This window comes from Prunus avium, chromosome 1, assembly GCF_965620075.1.
Source record: "Prunus avium chromosome 1, drPruAviu1.hap1.1, whole genome shotgun sequence".
Taxonomy (NCBI): Eukaryota; Viridiplantae; Streptophyta; class Magnoliopsida; order Rosales; family Rosaceae; genus Prunus; species Prunus avium.
This window is the reverse complement of record NC_142284.1, coordinates 826,256-844,936: the sequence shown is the minus strand read 5'-3', so window position 1 is coordinate 844,936 and position 18,681 is coordinate 826,256. Positions and strand designations below refer to the sequence as shown.

Here is an 18,681-nt window from a genome sequence, read left to right as displayed (position 1 = left end):
TAATGTTTCTTTTTCTTTCTTTTCCGTCTCTCTTCTCTACTCTCTCTCTTTTTTTTCTTTCTTTTCCTTCTCTTTTCTCTCCTCTCTCTCTTTTCTTTTTCTTTTCTTTTCCTTCTCTCTTCTCTCCTCTCTTTTTTTTTTCTTTCTATTCCTTCTCTTTTCTCTCCTCTCTTTTTTTTTTCCTTTTTTTTCCTTCTCTCTTCTCTCCTCTCTCTCTCTTTTTTTTTCATTCTTTTCCTTATCTTTTCTCTCCTCTCTCCTCTCTCTGTTTTTTTTAAATAAATTTTTTCAATTGTGAGTTTTGTAACATATATGTTATTATTTATGAAATTTAATCACGGGTCATCGAAGTTTATGGTTCTTTGTACATATTGATGTTGCTTTATTAGTTGCTACCACTTTTTATTAAACAGGTTATTAACCAGGTAACCTGATTAAGATGACCCGAACTAGACACGACACGTTTATTATTCCAACCTGACACGACAGGACCATTGCCAACCTTAAGTCACATTTGTTTAATCTGTGGGTTTGAATATTCTCATAAAGAAATAATATCTTGTGTTTTAGAACCACGCTACCAAATTTGGATGTAATGTTTGTCGGTTTACGTGCCTCACATACTTCTAAATTGAATTTGCACACCTCTCCATAACTAATTTCTCAAGCATACAAAGTTTGTGTAGTGTAGCCCATCAGGTAAATGCCTCAGCTTTTCACAACCCCAAACTGTCAACCGTTGGCAGTTCCCCCCATTTAATTAGAGCTGGGCAATATTCAATCAATAGTTGAGCTTTTCAGTGCTGGAAACAAAGCCACCCGTCTCTTTCATTTTCGTACCATAAAACTCAGCTCCCACACATTTAAGCTTATGCATACCTTCCAAATGAACAAGCCTAAGATTTGGTAAATGGCCGAGTGATGGGACTTCTTCGCATTCTGTGCAACCCCTTATAAGCCTAAGATTTTGGCCTACGGAGGATCGGGAAGGTGAACATTATGGTTTTTTAAGGCATATATAGTGGGTGGCTGATCTGAAAATGGTTCTAACGCCCTTACTGAGTATCTTAGAGGAGTTTATTGCAGCCTTCTCAGCAGATGGTGTGCAAGCACTTCCAGGATTTGTGAAGCTGATTAACCGCCCTGGGTCATGGTAAGGAGGCTGGTTTGAAGAGATCATGGGATGATATAGATGGAGAACCTCATTTGTTGCCTGGCTTCATCTCGTCTTTGCTAGTTCTTTTCTAATGGTGGCAGAGCCCATCATGAGGGGTTTAGAGGCATGTAACTTGTAACCAGGTGAAATGATTTTAATTTCTTAAGGTGCTCAGTTTGTTCTGTAGAAATTTACAAAACTAAAATAAAATATAAATAAAACTCTAAAGACATGCCAAGTTGCAAGGAGTTTGTAGCTCAAGTGGCTACGAGCACGTGCCTTGCACCCGAGGTGCTAGGTTCAATTTCCAGCCTCCCCAAGCTTTTATCAACAACAACAAAACTCAACCATGACTTGCAGACAAAGGGACTTACTTATATGCAGGAGCATAAACTTCAATACAATTTTGGCTACATTACTAAGAATAAAATAAAAGAAGAGATTATCAGACAATAATATCTATTATATTAGACAATTACACAACCCAAGGTTCAAGTCTGTATCCTATTACATAAACCCTTCAAACCTACCAACAAACTGAATGCAATGTTGCCAGAATTACAATTCTCAACTGTCACTACCCGATGGAAACAATTCTCAATCTCAACCATCAATCACTTCGTTGTCATGGAAAGAGCATTTAAAATATCGAACCCCGTTAAGAAAGAACTGGACAAGGAACACTTGAGCTAATAAGGGTATGCTTTGCTTTGCTTGAAAAGCACACTCACATCAATGTCTAAATATATTTGTGACTACGCAACCACAGAAGAGGGTCAACATTTCTAGAACCCTCACAGCTGAACTTACCAATATGAGAAGCAAGCACTGATATTTCAACATCACCTTCATCAAAACCACAGCAATTCCTTGCATCCAAAAGCACAAGTTCTTCGCAGCCTTCTAGTAATGTGGCAAGATCATCCCGATCAATAAATGACTTCCTCAAGATTAAGTACTTAATATGAGGAAGCAAGTTGACAATTGCCAACACATCTTCTCTTCTAATTAAAGCACCCGACACATTTAAACCACAAAAATTCTTGCAGTGAATGTGGATCTGTGAAAAGATTTCCTCAAAATTATAGCTGCTTAAGAAGCTAACATTAGGAATAATATCAGGAACATTCTTATTCCCTTCCCTATTCCTTAAAGCAGCTGGCACATCCATGTTGAGAAAATTCTTGCAGCAGCCCATGCTGAACTGCAAAAGGATCTCCTCGAAATTATGGCTGCCCCCAACAGACAACAACTCCAAATGTTTGCACTTACCAATCAGTTCTGCAACGATGCTTGGTGAACAAAGCAGTAAACGTCTAGGCAAAGACAAACCCTTGAGTCCATGACACCTGCAAATAAAAGTTCACCAAGACTCATTTTTCAGGTGACTATAAAATGGTTTTAATGTCGAAGTGCATGTCATAGAAAATATAGCTTAACCAAAGAGTCACTCTTTTCTCTCTATCTATAGACATCAAAATACATTGGAATGATTTGGAGAAAACTTACACATCCCCAACATATTTCATTGCAGCTTCTGGACAGACTCCAGGTAGCCTCAGGAAAGTTGCATGTCCTCTGCTACGATTGAATACGAACTTTATAAATCCAGTGTCAGAAAAAGAACTATCATCCATTCCATATTGACATGCAAATCTATTCATCAATGCCTCAAAACAGCGACGATCAGATTCAATGTCAATATCAGCTTCAATTTCATTATCACAACACCAAAATTGACGAGTTTCAAGGTCCATCTCAGTTTCAGTGTCAATAAAAATGAGACGTCGCCAGCATGAAGGGTCGAGGCTCGCCCTGTGCCATGACTTGCACACAAAAGGAACATTTAAGAGCAACGACCTCATACCAACTCTTCCAAACACATTCACCAAACAGTCCAGAGGTAAGTCATCCCATCTTGGTTGATCAATCTACAAGAAACGAAATCCAGAAATACGGCTTATTCATATATTAATGTATAATACATAACCAAAATGCATACCAATGACAGCATAAGGAAATTCAACATAGCCAATCTAGTCTCAACTCCCAACCTCAAATTTATTATTATTTTTCCTTCATTATATTCATTTTCAATCTTGCAATCTAAAACCACCATGATGTAATCAATATTTTCAGTAAACTTTTAAGAACAGGATGAACTGAGAAATCCAACAAATTTAATGAGTAAAAATTAAAGAATATATATATATATAGATATTCATTCGTACCCTGACAGTGATAGATTATCGTGCTATAAAAATCATACCTGGTCAAGCTTCTGAAGGTGGGTTAGATATTTTTGGCCATTGAAGTTCCAAGAAAAGAGAGAAGACAAAAACGGTGGAATGAATGCTCGTACTCTTGCGCAAAATAAACAAAGCTTCTCTGCACAAATACCTAAATACCCAAACATCATTCCCTCAGCCTCAGACAAATTCAATGAGTTTGATCTGCAAACACGTAATGAGGTAAATCAATATCAGGTTAGGAGAAGAAGACTTTTTAACTTGAAAACCAAGTAAAGGACTAATTGAAGAGAAAGGGGCAGAATTTAAAACGAAAACTGATAAGAAGTTTCTAAAACCCTAGATTAAAGATTAAAATTACCCGCAAGAAGAAGAACTGAACCAGGTTTTAGTTTGAAGGAAGAAGAAAGTTGAGCCAAGAATCTTAATTCCTTCTTTCTTTATTTTTTTGGGACGCTGAACGAAAGTTGAATTGAAGTGAAAGAGAGAGAGAGTGATGAGAATTGAATTGAGTAGTGGGCTACGCTGTTATGAGCAGTGGGCTGTTCTACCTTACCTTGTGCTGGACAATATGCGAAGGTCTATATATATATATTCTAAGAATTGTCTTTAAAAAAATAAAATAAAAAACTTATTCCTCGAATTCCACCGCCCACCAAGAATTAGATACATTTTAAAGCTCTATTTTTTTCCCTTTTTTTTCTTTTTAAAACAAAAATTGTTTTATGAATATTCAATACAACACAATTTTATTTCGTAGACATGATTTTAATTTATTTTATTTTTAAACAGATAACTTTTTTTCACAAATGGTTTCAATATGAATGGCTTGCTTTGCTTCAGAATAAGTTTAACTTTAATGGGTACTTGTGAATCAAAACACAAATAAACTTTGGAAGAAAATCCTCAAATACCAAATCGAAATGGGAGGGAGTGGTAAACATAACCCTGTGCATGATTCAATGACAAAAAGTACAAACCTCAAAGAGAATAATAATGTCTTCTCCTCAAAAACAAGTTATAGAGGTACTACAAACCCACATATCCTATCCCTCATACAGGGAATTTACAGCACAAAATACTTCAAAGCATATAAAGCATGGTAGTATCACAAAATATAAAGTGTGAAAATCGACACCCTTGCTTTAAGGTGTTCCTTCTTGATCCATGTTTATCTTAAATGAAATTAGCGGTAAAGATCCCTTAATTCATAACCATATATTAATAATGGCCAAAACGGTGTAGTAATGTAATAAACAACCCCAAGGCATCAATTTCACCTCACCAAATCCAAAAAAGAAAAACTGTATATATAATGAAACATCTTTTAACTTAAAGAACACCGAAAAAGGGATTCTTTATTGCAGAGTCTAGCTCAGACCCAGCTGAATTCAGCACTGCCATGTCAACCTTGTCCCTAGGAAGAAACAAGAACTCGCTCCCTTCTACCCTCTCAAACTCACACAACTCAAGAAACTCGATACCTCCTTTGAACGAACCAACCCTATCCTGTTAACGCAATGAGTGATTGATAACAAAGAAAACAAACAAGGAGTTATGTCAACAAACAAGAAACATGGACATTAAAAGAATATAGCTCAATAATGGGGTACAGTCTAGGCAACATTAAACCATTAACATCTGAGTCCAACCGAAACACCTTGTAACGAGTATAAAATCATATAACAGGAAAAGATTTCTCAGCAGATAGCTGTTTTCTGTGCATGATAAGTTGTTCTACCTGGAAAGATTGGTTAGTGAGTCTTATTTTTCTATATTTCTCCTCATCGGGATTTCTGGCAACATTCCCTACAAAAGTTAAAAGAGTCTGGAATGCTCTCTTCACTTTGGCATCGTCCTCCTACGCACAGAAAGAGAAAATAAGGCCATTGCCCACAATCCATACAACAAAACGTTGAACAGATAAAAAGTGAGAGCAGTTTCTTTTCAAGCAATAGCATTCCACATATCTTTTTTTCCTTCTTATTTAAAAAAGTAACTATGGCTGGTATCTAGGGTCATGGCTTAACAGTGTCAGTATGAGTGACATTAAAAATACAAAAATGAGCACTTGAAAGTTGAAACTAAGGAGAATCATGAACCCCTTGAAAGGAAAACTTAATTTTTGGTCTCTTGTACCAGACCTGTATGTGGTTCTACAGAAAGGCCCTCAATATCAAGAAGTTGAAATTTTATTTTCTTATTTTTAATGAGTTATTGACATTACAGGTAACAGTTTTTACCTTGTGATTCTGCTTGAGAGACCGCAAACATTCTCTCATTTGCTCTGTTTTTGTAGCAGGCCTTATGGGCAATGAGCTCTGTACGTCAGATACCATTAATACAACAGAGGTCCATCAGTACAGGTTTCAACAATTTCTGAATGGCATTACATGTAAATAATATATTCAAACAAGCTCATGCCTTTTTCTCTTCCACAACAGGTGCAGCAGGTTTTGCAGTTGAAGGATCTTCTGGTGGCAACCCAAGTCTCCTCCTCCTTTCTGCCTGTACAAACAGATAAGGAAAAAGAAAACTGATTTATTATTATTAAAAAATCAAGAAACAGATACAACAAACTGATAAAAGGGGGAAGCAAGTTCTAAAACAGCATAATGAGGTACTTTTAGGTGTGTATTATATATATATTTTTTCTTTATCTTTCTTTTATAGGAAACAAATTTCAATAAGAGATAGCAGTACAAAACAATGGACAAGATGTACACAGGATTAAAGAGCGAGAACTCAAAACAACATCTGCAAACTAAAAGAAAAGTCATGGTACTATATCTACTAACTTACTTGTCGATCCTAGTTGTCAAGTCATGTAATTAACAAGTAAATTTTCCCAGTGAACATTTAAGACGGGTTACTTGCAAGTGCTTTCCATTCACTTTAAAAAGAGGGTTGAGAGGGAGGTGGATATCTTCTTTATACTAGTTAACCCTCCTACAACATAGAAAGTTCAAAATATGAAAGGAAACAAAAAACTTAGACTAGCTGTTTATGTGAAGCACTATGGGAATTCACTTAGTGCACAGTGCTTTAGCTTTACTAGACTACAGAAACCCTATGGTCATTGCATTTATAACACAAATTCAGATGAAATAATCCAGACTCTATATGCCTACAAGATAGATCAAAAGTTCAAATTTATGTCAAGCCTTATATGGGTCTAATAATTTTACATACTTTAGGGCCTGTTAGGTTTCGCGAATTAGAAGTTTGGGAATGGGTACGTCATTCCAAATATGGTAAACAAGTCCCTGGGAATGTGATACATGTTACATAGGAATTGCACACCCATGAAGGATGGAATCAAACCCTTGGACCCCCTCGGGTATGCAATTTCCATGCCTTGGGAATACATTTATTGCACTCTTGATGACTAAACCAACCACATTATAAATTAAAATACCACCTTTTGTTTTCCATAAAAACTCTTGGCATTTTTTTATTTTTATTTTTTAATAAGGGTATTAGTGAAAAACTGAACAAATTTTGATTTTCATCACTACCTACAAAAACTAAACATGGGAATGGAAATAACAGGTATATCCTGGTTATCACTTCCCAGCATTTTCAAACAGTGGAATGAGATATTGTTTTCACTTTCATCCCCAAGGAATGAACAAAGGAACTTTCATTCCTGAAGAACTCATTCCGCTACCAAATGGCTCTTAAAATAAACTACTCCTACTTTTCTCAACTAATTGGCAATCAAGAATTTGAACAAGGTTTGCCTCCACTAATTCTTTTTTGTCCATTTAATTCGATTGAAGGTTTCTTCTGCTAATAATGCTTCACAGACTTGATTAAAGAAAAAGACATAATTTAGGTGTGAGTTTGACTCACCAGTCTCCGAGTGGAAAGCTTTAGACAAATTATAAAAGAACAAAAACTTAACAAATTGCATGTAAAGCCAAGAACTTAGTCTTAATTAGTTTAGTACAGGATTAAACAAAGTGGCTCTGAATATCTTTACCTTATCTTCCTCCAATTTTTGACGAATCTTTTCCCTAGCTCTTTTCTCTTCTTCTTTTTCCGCTTTTCGCAAGGCCATAATCCTATCAGAAAGAATCACAGTTCCATCCCAATGGAAGATGAATCCAAGTAATGTGAGGAAAAAAGGGCATTGATGTCATATAATGGTAGATTGGAAAACAAACACAAAAGATCACTAGATGAAGATAAACCGTTTTCTTTCATTTTCTTCTTCCATTCTCTTCGCTTCTAAGAGTTCCTTGCCTACTCGAATCCTCTCCTGAAAAAAATAAATAAATAAATAAAAAGAAACATATCATCCACATTTGATCAAAGAACGTAGATTTGAAAATTGAGATAAACTGAAGTACTACATATTGTACACACAGGGCAGGCTTTTGTAGGTTCTTAATAACTTCCTAACATAAATGAATCCAACCAGAATTCTTCAACATATATATCCAGATAACTAAAAAATTAAACATATTTCTCCTTGAACTGAACCAGCAAAAAAAAAAGGATTAATTCAAGAAGCAAAATCTTTTATTGAGAACATAAACTATCAAGTATTAACAAAATAATGAGCAGTATTATAAAAGGGCTGAAGTTTTCAATTAATTGTATTAAAAATTTCATACAGACACACATGAACAAACAATACACGATGATGAAAAGGAAAGGCACGTCCAAGATTTTCTGCTTCTTTTCCTTTTTCTTCTTTTTTTGTTTTTTGTCAGAAGGCATGTCCAATATTGGGATGTAACTTTTTCACAATAAGACTACCAGGCATGCACTCTCATACACATAATAGCTGGAAAAGGTTACTTTTGTAATGCAAGTAAAGATATGAGGGAAGACATTCAGAAGTACCTTTTCTCTTTCTTTTTCCATTCTCTTCTCCTCTTCTTCTTTCTTCTTGCGAGCTTTCTCCCTTAAAGGATGGTTGAAAAGAAGTTTACAAGGCAATCGAATTAAATAGTGAGAAGCATTAAGCAAGTCTAAAGAAATTTTAAAACATGAGTATGGCCCAAATTCATGTTGTCAAAGGAAGTTACAAGCAAGTCCATACAAGGATACCTACAAGATAAATTCAAGTAAAAGGATGAAGCATATGCCCAAGCATGAGTATTCCTCCCAGTTCAATGGAAAGGTTGAATAACCAGTAATTAACTTCTAAAGGTTAATTGCAGAGTCCAATTTCCATACTAGGGAAGAAAGACTTTTGAAGTGATTAGTTTGCTCTCAGTTATAAATGAAAGGAGGAAAAGGGAGCTTCAATCTAAAATTCTAAACCTTACACATGCTAATACCTACCAGCTTCAACAAACAAAATTGGGAGCTACAGCATCCAAGAAAAAGAATGAGATTTATTATGACAAGCAGAAACTAGAATCTGCAATAACTTTGATATCAAGATTATCTCATTTTTTTTGGTATGATCAAGATGATCTAATCAGTGACACTAAGAATGAATAAAAAGCACTACCTAAGCTCTTGTTGCTTGGCTTTCAATTGCTCTGGCGTGAGAGAAGGTTTTGGAGCCTCAACTTTGGTGTTGACTGGTACCTGAGCACAAATAAGCAGGCAAGTTTTACATATTTCTGACGTTCTCTCTCTTTATCTCTTTCTAAAGCAACAACAAACAATAAAAAGCTAAACTATTCACCAAATTCTGAAACTCGGTAACTGAGAAGACATTTGTCAAGCAAAATCATAAGTCTTAAGTTTAACAAACACAAACTGTCCCTAAGAACAATCTCTCACCAAAACCTCTAACCTCCATCATCGAGTTTAGGAATCCCTAATCACCTCAATCATAAGCCTTCTTAAAGTCAACCTTAATAACCAACCCTTCCTCCTTCCCCATCTTTCTATATCCAGCCCTGCACAATCTCATAACCAGCCAAAAGTATGTCTAAACTTTGCCTCTCATTCACTAAAGCACCTTGGGATTGAGAAGTTATTTCCCAAACCGCTGTTTGCTGACTTTCTAAGGTCTAACCTTTCACCCCTCCTACTGAAAGGGGGCAAAGCCGCTTCACACCACTGATAGACTACTTAAGAAACCACTCTCAATTTCAAGGCCAACACTTTAGCATGCACTTTGTATAATCTTGAGAGCAAACTTATAGGGCGGTAGCCGCTAATTGTCAAGGAGTCTGGTCTCTTTTTATTTTTGGACTAAGGCAAATAAAAGTTGCATTAGTAAGATTTACCATTATATAAACAAATCAAAAAAAAAAAAAAAGTCATGGACTTTTCTTAAAGAAAAATAATGCCCTAGAAATTTCCAACACCAAAATCATCCACTAAAAAAATTGTTCAGTTTCCAATAGATAAATTTATAAAAACTAATAGTCATCACTAGGATGTCAAACCTCCTCCTATCTTCCCTAATCGAGATACATTTTTTGGAAGATACTTTCTCAACCAGTAGTATATCATTAATATCATCATAGAATAGATATGCAAGTACATAACCAGTCTATCCAACCTTTTCTGCGGCAAAGTGTGAGTGAGTGAGTGATATTTTCTCAACTAGTAGTATATCATTATTATCATCATAGAATAGATATGCAAGTACATAACCAGTCTATCCAACCTTTTCTGCCGCAAAGTGTTTGCATTGAGTGTGTGAGTGAGTGATATTTTCTCAATCAGTAGTATATCATTAATATCATCATACAATAGATATGCAAGTGCATAACCAGTCTATCCAACCTTTTCTGCCCCAACCATTTCTGCCGCAAAGTGTTTGCATTAAGTGAGTGAGTGAGTGAGTGAGTATGTGTGTGTGTGTGTGTGTGTGTGTGTGAGAGAGAGAGAGAGAGAGGGAGAGAGGGAGAGAGAGAGAGAGGAGAAGATGCACATGATTCATATCCAGGATCAAAATGAAGGTATCATACTGAAGGCATTTGATCTATGTCTGGATCATTCTCATGTTCAACCACCCAATTGACTGCAGCCTCCAGGCTAGCATTACCTAGGAAAAAAAAAGATATTATGAGCTGAGAGAATTAATATTGTCAGGTCGCAAATTTTCAATTATGTGGAACGGTTTCAAAATGAAAAAATTCACAAGCTTACAACCCTAGAAACCATTAAATATAGAACAGAGCTCACTGGTTTTAGCAGAAATAGCTGAATCCTAAGAATTTCATAAGCTGTGAAATCCAATAAATTTAATAAGCACAGCAGGGTATGCACTCGCTCAACTTTTATGAATTCTAGTTCTTCTAATGCTTTCCACTGTGCAGGCTGTTTCTAGGCTCTATCTCAAATGGTATCTACAAGAAGAACAGGCCCCGAAACTATAAACAAATGAACCTGGGTCCTAATCATGCAGTATTTCAACTAATAGATATCACAAGTCTCCTAATAATTATTAGCATCCATCATTTTTCTGATGGGAACAAAAGATGGGGTAAAACATAAACGAAACCACTAAAAGCAAGCCAAATGTAAGAAGCTTCAATATCATTTAATAAATATACAATTTTTTTTTTCATGAGCTCACCAGAATAGTGAAGTGCACGGGTTGCCCGCGCTGTTGAGAATCCCATTCCTTCGAGTTCCTCAAGCAGCTTTTTGTCAACCTCTGGAACAACCATTTCTAGATGAAGAAACATTGATCAGGTAATCATCAAGTCAATAAACAAGAGTAACAGAAATGACTAACCATAAAGAAAAAACCAGCCAATGGCAGTATGTTTCCTATCACAAATAAACAGGTTGTAGAGCCTGACTTCGGAATTAATTTGAAAAGTTAAAGTGCATCTTCCATGTTCATCTACAACCATGATTTCTAATCTAGACCTGAACAAGCAGAAGCACTGACTGCCGACAGCCTTCTTAGTGAAGAAGTTCTAAGAAAGACTATTAATCTTTGTTTATAGGAATAAAGACCATTAACAAAACAACAATGAGAACAAGTCTATGTAGTCATATTACTTTATGCACTTCTGTGCAAATCCATGCATTGGGGGAAGAATTATGCATATCTCTAAAGCTATCATAGTATATATTCAGACTTAATTTGAATAGAACATGGATACACAGAGGTACAAAATTAACGCTCCAAAAAAAACCAAAGCCCTTCAAATAAAACTGATTTCCAACAGCAGGAAGGCATGCAAAAAAAAAAAAGGCACAAAGAAAGGAAGAAGTGCACCAGGATCAAACATCCAAACAACATAAACTCTAGTTATGCATCATATTGTTGCACAGATTTGGTAAATTCATACAGAATATATCATCTACCCAAAAACTGTACAAATCCAACCTATTCTCACTAAAAAGCTTTCCAAATACATAAGATCAAATTTCATGCTTTCACTGAACACAACCTCAAGATATACAAAACACTCAACCGGAAGAAGTACCTTCTGCCTGGCTACTTGCACCAACAGCGTCTTCGGACTCTGAAGCTGTCACCTTTGGAACCTCCAAACTTATCGGCTTTACTGTATCCGCAGTCTTATCAACAAACTCAGTATGCCCCGTTCTTTTGGTATGCAAATCACTTTCCTTTATGATCAAACATATCCAAGCACCAAAAAATCATCAAAACGAGTTTGCTCTATTGCCAAGAAAACAATAGTCTAATCTTCAATCTTCTAAATACAAACACATGCGATAATTACTCATTGAGCTCAGCTTGCTACCACATTCCTCACTCTCTGAGCTCGAATAATCAAAAAATCTTTAATTGAATCCACATGAAACTGAATTTGAATCAACAACCCAGAAAAGCAATCTAATAAGGAGACCAAAATTTTCAATATGACAGTATATAATAGATAATGTGAGGATCAACCCCGTTTTGGATACACACCTAAGTACCTTCGATAAATTTAAAAAACATTGCTGGTCATTAAGTTCAGTATAGTTGAAAATAATGGAAAACAGAACAACCAAAAGTTTCAAAATTTACTAAGAAACAAAGATACTGAATTCCAACTAACGTATATGAAAATTAAACTGAAATCCTACTGACCCAGATGAGCAAATTCAGAGTAAAGACAAAAACAATTGAATTTCAAGAGAAAAAGAAAGAGTAGGGACTATACGGTTTTGGATCGGCATGGTTTGCCGCAAGAAGAACAGACGAGGTTGAGAACAGCTTCGGTTGACTCAGAGAAGTTGGAGTGGAAGGTAAGCTCGGCATGCTCTTGGGCTTCCTCCACGGACTTCAGGAGAGCCCCGCAGTCCCCGCACTTCAGAGATACGCCCGCCATTGATGAAAGCTATCGAGATTGTCTCTCTTGCACCTACTCGGTGGAAATCAGGAGTCTGGCACTCCCTGAAGTTTTCCTCTCTCTTTTGCCTTTTTCTTTCTTTTTGTATTTTTTTCTTTTTTTTATAACTTTTTTCTTTTCTTTTTTATAACTTTTTTTTTTCTTTATTAAAGAGAAAGTGCATTGACAGGTGGGCTGCTCGACCCAAAAGTATGGTGTAGGTGGTTGAGCCCGTGGTTGCTCTCAAATTTTTTTATGGTTTCTTATCACTCATAACCCATTAATTATTATTATTTTAAATACGAGCGTTATACATCAGGCCGCACCACAATGAAAAAGTGAAGAAATAGGTAGCGGATTCAGAATTCTTACAGTATGGAGTCATAATATAAAAGTTCTGAAATTCTTTTTAGAATTAAATAACATTGAAAAATTAAACGATAGCACTTTCATTCATAATCAACTAATTAAAACACAAAATCCTAATCAATTAAGAAAAACACAAACCTTAATCAATTAATGAAAACATATGAAGCACGAATACATGAAGTAATTTTATGTATATATACTCTTTTTTTTTTTTTTAACAGAGAAATATTTTAATTACTCTAGGATTCGAGGGAGGCATATTGAACTCAACCGCAAGGAGCTAGCCAAGTACACGACCTTGATCACTTAGCCTAATTCACATATAAGCAAATTTACATATAATAAATGATATTTGAATCTAAATTCCTACTTAAAAGTTGAAATTGTTACTAAAATAAACATTTATTCATGAACCTGTTTGTGCCTAATAAATTTCGGCCGTAAACTGGCCGAAATGACCTCCCTTGGCCCTAGCACCGGCCCATGAACTGAGACGTGGCGGTTCGTTAGGCATTTGCCTTCTTAACACAAAAGGAAAGCTGCGAAGGCATAATCATCTCGGCCTCGCGACCGCGGTATTACAGGTCGAGGCCGAAGGACGTAAGAGACACGGCCGAAGATATTAAAGTTAAATCGTCACGTGGCAACAGAGTCCCACACTTCATTTAATGAAGTAACGCCTCTGACTAGCAAACCCACTAGCCGCAAAAAGGCATTTAATGCACGAGAGAATAAGGGAAGTGACTAAAGTCAGGATTTGGTGATGGAAATCAGAGTGGTTATGCGCAAACATTCTTATAAATATTCTTACAACTTAAGGTCAGATCACCAACCACCAGACCAGGGCATTAAATGCGTTCCCAAGGCCAGGGGCGCAGAACCCACGATCAGGGTGGTGGTCGAGATTTACCGGGATTTATGGGGTCACACCACCATGCTTCACGATCCCAAATGTCGATTGGACTACCCACTTGCTCTGATCAGGCTCCACCATGCAGATTTTCAGCCTCGATTACTCCTCCAGAGCTCTTCCTATAAATACCAAGCTCGAGCTACATTCAAAGGGTTCAAACACCAAACCAAAAGCCTCCCACGGAGCAAATTATATTTTCCTGTAATGCACTTTCAATACATTTACTTACTTTCCTAGGAGTAGTGATAGATTGTAAGGAAAATCCATTCATCAATATATTATACGACTCTTGATTTTCAAGGCGCCGGAGCACCATCTTTGTTACTCTCTCATCCACCCCATATATCATACGACCGTCGCTCTCTGAGCAACGCGCCGGAGCACCGCCCAAAACCCACCACCAAACGGCCTTGTAGCTCAGGCCGTGAACCTGACGGCCGAGATCAGTTCCTCTCTCGGCCACAATCGTTTGATTAGAAGTCAAACTCAAACATGCGCACCACTTAACCACTTAACCATCTTATCCAACACACATCACTCTCTCGATGCACGGTAGACCGTGCTGGCACGCCCGCGCACAACCGCACCGCATCCAAAAGAAGGACGTCACGTGTTGGCGCATCTCCCCTCGGCCCGGAGCACCAGGGCGTGAGATTTGCACAGCCAACAGAACCAATGATTTTAAACAATCCTAAACACTTTACGTGATTCAATAATATAATCACACATGTCATTTATTTTAGGCTTATTTAGCTACATGCCTCCTGTGCTTTGAAACTTGTCTCAGATTACCACCCGGGTTTTAAAACGTCTCAAAGTACCCCCCAACCTTTAAAAAATGGTCTCACGTTACACTTTCCGTCAGGATTATTGACGTTCCGTTACAACGTTTGGGCCCCACTTCATTTTAATCTTTAACCTCTGCGAATAAGGGCTTTTTCACTTTCAGATGAAGAGAGGAAATAGGGTATTTGGGTGAGAAGGAGGCTAGGGCTTATCAAAATCTGTGGTGGGGTTCGAAATTTGGAAGAATTTGGAGAAGAAATCACGGGTCGCACGAATTGGGAGAAAATGGGGAACTAGGTCGCACGATTTTGGAGGTTCAGTTGTTGTCTCTGTGAAACTAGGGCTTTTGCAAAATCTGAGGTGGGGTTCGAATTTTGCAGAATCTGGAGAAGAAATCACTCTTTGGCGTTAGACTTTAAGGCTAGAAAGTGCGAAGATGGTGGTGCTTAGAGAATCTGGAGGTTGTCAACCCATATGTAAGTGGACCCATTCTCAGTCGATTTTCTTGATTTTGGCATGTGCATTGGACTATTGTTGGAGCTTTTTTTGTTTTGTTGTGTACTTTTTGACTATGTGCTGGTCTGGTGTGGCATTGTGTGATCCCTTGTGTGTTCCTTGTCTGGTCTTTATGTGTTGCTGGATTTTGTTTTGTTTTTTGTTATACTTTTTTACTCTGTGCTATGGCTTATTTAGACTGAACCTTACAAACACCTTGGTATTCAGACTGAACTAAAATATGCCAAATATAATTTTTGTTTTATGGTGTACTTTTTTACTCTGTGCTATGGCTTATTTAGATTGCACCTTGCAAACACCTTGGTATTCAGACTGAACTAAAATATGCCAAATATTATAGTTGTTTTGTCTTTGTTACCTTTATCGACTTGTTAAGTGACTCTTCCTCTTACACAGATAAAGATGCTGACGAGGTTGTTACATTTAAGTTTTTCCATGGAGGTAAACTAGTTAAAAATATAAGGGACAGTGAATGGTCTTATTTGGGTGGTGAAGTCAGTTGGTTTGATTATTGTGAGGTTGACTATATGTCCATGTTAGAGCTATTTGGAATGGCTAAAGATTTGGGATATGGCGATGGGTATGATGTGAGTTTTTTTGGTGAAGAGTTTGGAGCTGGAAGACTTATTCAAATAATATCAGATAGTACACTTTTAGCTTGTATGAGCATGGTACCTAAAAGCAATAGCAGGGTGATAGTTTTGTACTTGAAAGTAGTGAGTCTGACTTCCCTACATTGTTTTCCCACCAAAATACATTATATTACACAAAACTGAACTACTGCTACATTACATTAGCATTTGTTCTCAAATTACAGCCCACTGAACTACTGTTTCTCAATCACATTACACCCACCAAATTACAACACATATTACTCTTAATTCCTCCAAATTCATCCAAATTCATCCAAATTCATCACAATGGCAAACACCACCACCCAGGAAAGCAACATAGCAGCCCACAATATTTTTGACTTTGCTTGAATATTTGCATTTTCCTTCTCCACCCTATCAATCTTCCTCAGCAAACCAGGTATCAAAGACTTTGAACGCTCACACATTTCTGCATCAAACCACTGAAAAAACCCACATCCTTTTTCACGACTTCCCTGTATCAACCAAGAACAATAATTGAAAATTTGATCCATTTGATCAATGACTGAATATTTCATCAATGACTGAATATTTCATCAATGACTGAATATTTCATCAATAACAACTCTATCAATTTGTGATGCCCAAAACAATGACTGAAAATTTGACCTAAAACATTCTTACCTTTGACTTTGGGCAGACTAGAAATCTCCGCCCTGAGTTTGAACTGGTCCACGAAGTCTGTATCTGTGCTAACTTCCCACAATGACACCATTGGGCATGCCTTGCTTCTCCTGTTTCCATCTATTCTTCAATTTAGTGTGTATTCACAGAGAGAACAACAGCTGAACCTCCAAAATTGTGCGACCCAGTTCCCCCTTTTCTCCCAAATTGTGCGACCCCCTTCCCCCTTTCCCAAATCCGAACTCCACTCAAAGATTCATAAACCCTAATCTTCTACTCCAAAATTTCCCAATTTCGAAATCTACCTCAGAGTTTTATCAACCCGTGATTTCTTCTCTACATTCTCCCAAATTTCGAACCCCACCACAGATTTTGGTAAGCCCTAGCCTCCTTCTCCAAATTCTCCCTTTTCACCCAAATACCATATTTCCTCTCTTCATCTGAAAGTGAAAAAGCCCTTATTCGCAAAGGTTAAAGATTAAAACGAAGTGGGGCCCAAACGTTGTAACGGAACGTCAATAATCCTGACGGAAAGGGTAACGTGAGACCATTTTTTAAAGGTTGGGGGGTACTTTGAGACGTTTTAAAACTCATGTGGTAATCTGAGACAAGTTTCAAAGCACAGGGGGCATGTAGCTAAATAAGCCTTTATTTTAAGGTTAGTTACACTTTGTACTAGGAGTGGGCATCAATTCGGTTGAACCAATGAAATCAGCCGACCCAAACAGTAATGACCGGTTTAGTTTGCTTTTGATCAAGAAAAAGTCAAACGGTTTAAAAACCAAATCGGGCCTATATAATTTGGTTTTGTTCATTTTGAGTTTGTATAACCAGCCTAAAACGAATTGGACCGCCTACGTGTATATATTTGTTTATTTTTTTTTCATTTTACATGTGTAGTACTCTAATTAGGTAATAACTATATATAGATATTTGAATTGTAGCTATATTAGTTATTGAAATTTGAAGTTTTATGGCATGTCGAGTTTTAGGATTGTTTGATAATCTAGAAAATGAAAAAAGTATAGTGCAAGTTGTGAATTTTTTAATTATTGTAATTGGGCTAACAATGTTGAAACAATGCAATAGGAAATAGAATTAGGCTTAGGCCCAAGCCGGCCGAATTAAACCAAATCAAACTAAACCGTGTTTAATTGGTTTGGCTTGGTTATGTTTTCTTTGTAATTTTTGTCAAAACCGCACTAAACTAAATCGTTATATTGTAATTGGTCCGACCATTATTTTAAAGTGAAACTGATCCAATCCAGACCGTATTCACTCCTACTTTGCATTATGTCAAAATATAAACTGTCAGTTAGTTTGATATTTTAATGAACAAATTAGCCAATAATGTAAGGATATTAATTTTAAGGTTGTGTTTGCCCATTTTTCAAAGTCATTGAAAAAAATTGTTAAGGCCCTAAATGACCGAGCCCAAAATGTAACTTAGCCTTTGGGAAAGCTTGGCTCTTTTTTTTTTTTGATAGATGTAACCAATGTGGGTTTCACACTTATTATTAATTTGTTATAAATATTTTAGTCATTTTCATTGGAATTTTGCCAATTTTGCTAAAATTTAACCACATTAATTATAATTTAAAAAAAAAAACCTTTTATATTGAGAAAGATGATAATACACTAAACTCACACACACTAACGGATTCTAAAACTCGAATCCAGAAACCTTGAGCCTTTATAACAAAAATTCTTTACACATGCAACCAAACATTCAATCTTCTTTTACTTTTCTTTTCATCAACCAACCACACACATAAATACTTAAAAAAAATGACATACGTAACGCTGTTATTAGATGTAAAGATGAGACCCAAGTATTATTCGTTATTTATTGGGTGAATCTCTTCAAATTTTTTATTTTTAAAGTCTTAGTGGACTCAGAGTTTTAGTTTAAAGGAAATTAAACGATCAAAATTTCAATTTGAGACGAAATTGAAAGTGGGGATCCGGCTCCTATTGCCCTACAGACACGGGATTTGCCAGCTTGGCCATTTCTGACAATTTTCTAAGCACCATTATTAATTAGCACTAAACCAAAACCGGCCAAATATTAAGGAAAAAGAAAAAGAAAAAGAAAATTCCTATATTCACGTTGTCTTCTTACTTGATCAGCAATCCACGATGGCAAACTCGTCATTTTAAGCACGACTCAGGGGCAGCGTAGTAAACCAACAAA

At 36.5% G+C, this 18,681-nt stretch overlaps 2 protein-coding genes across 2 annotated transcripts; both read right to left on the bottom strand.

Annotated features, from left to right (window-relative positions):
- Positions 1-1,583: 1,583 nt before the first annotated feature.
- Positions 1,584-3,979, bottom strand: LOC110772702 (uncharacterized). Its single transcript, XM_021977156.2, has 4 exons — positions 3,767-3,979; positions 3,426-3,609; positions 2,666-3,087; positions 1,584-2,505 (listed from the first exon to the last, which is right to left on the bottom strand). Exons 2-4 carry the CDS (start codon positions 3,573-3,575, stop codon positions 1,896-1,898), a joined length of 1,182 nt encoding a protein of 393 aa, XP_021832848.2. The 5' UTR covers positions 3,576-3,609; positions 3,767-3,979; the 3' UTR covers positions 1,584-1,895.
- A 612-nt stretch (positions 3,980-4,591) lies between these two features.
- On the bottom strand, positions 4,592-12,731 carry LOC110754018 (ubiquitin-associated (UBA)/TS-N domain-containing protein). The gene is made up of 12 exons (XM_088245286.1): positions 12,459-12,731; positions 11,772-11,916; positions 10,907-11,002; positions 10,296-10,372; positions 8,876-8,955; positions 8,260-8,320; positions 7,602-7,669; positions 7,391-7,472; positions 5,830-5,913; positions 5,649-5,726; positions 5,147-5,266; positions 4,592-4,914 (listed from the first exon to the last, which is right to left on the bottom strand). The coding sequence occupies exons 1-12, from the start codon at positions 12,624-12,626 to the stop codon at positions 4,738-4,740; spliced, it is 1,236 nt and encodes a 411-aa protein (XP_088101412.1). The 5' UTR covers positions 12,627-12,731; the 3' UTR covers positions 4,592-4,737.
- Between the last annotated feature and the right edge of the window lie 5,950 nt (positions 12,732-18,681).

What these genes read in the sequence shown, in the direction of transcription:
- LOC110772702 (XM_021977156.2), bottom strand. Translation starts at nt 3,575, where the DNA reads ATGATGTTTGGGTATTTAGGTATTTGTGCAGAGAAGCTTTGTTTATTT. An exon ending in ACCTTCAGAAGCTTGACCAG is followed by an intron (nt 3,088 to 3,425) that starts GTATGATTTTTA and finishes CGTTTCTTGTAG; the next exon opens with ATTGATCAACCAAGATGGGA. An exon ending in ATGAAATATGTTGGGGATGT is followed by an intron (nt 2,506 to 2,665) that starts GTAAGTTTTCTC and finishes TTTTATTTGCAG; the next exon opens with GTGTCATGGACTCAAGGGTT.
- LOC110754018 (XM_088245286.1), bottom strand. Translation starts at nt 12,626, where the DNA reads ATGGCGGGCGTATCTCTGAAGTGCGGGGACTGCGGGGCTCTCCTGAAG. An exon ending in GAAGAAAATGAAAGAAAACG is followed by an intron (nt 7,473 to 7,601) that starts GTTTATCTTCAT and finishes TCTTTCTGATAG; the next exon opens with GATTATGGCCTTGCGAAAAG. An exon ending in CTCTCAAGCAGAATCACAAG is followed by an intron (nt 5,267 to 5,648) that starts GTAAAAACTGTT and finishes TTCTGTGCGTAG; the next exon opens with GAGGACGATGCCAAAGTGAA.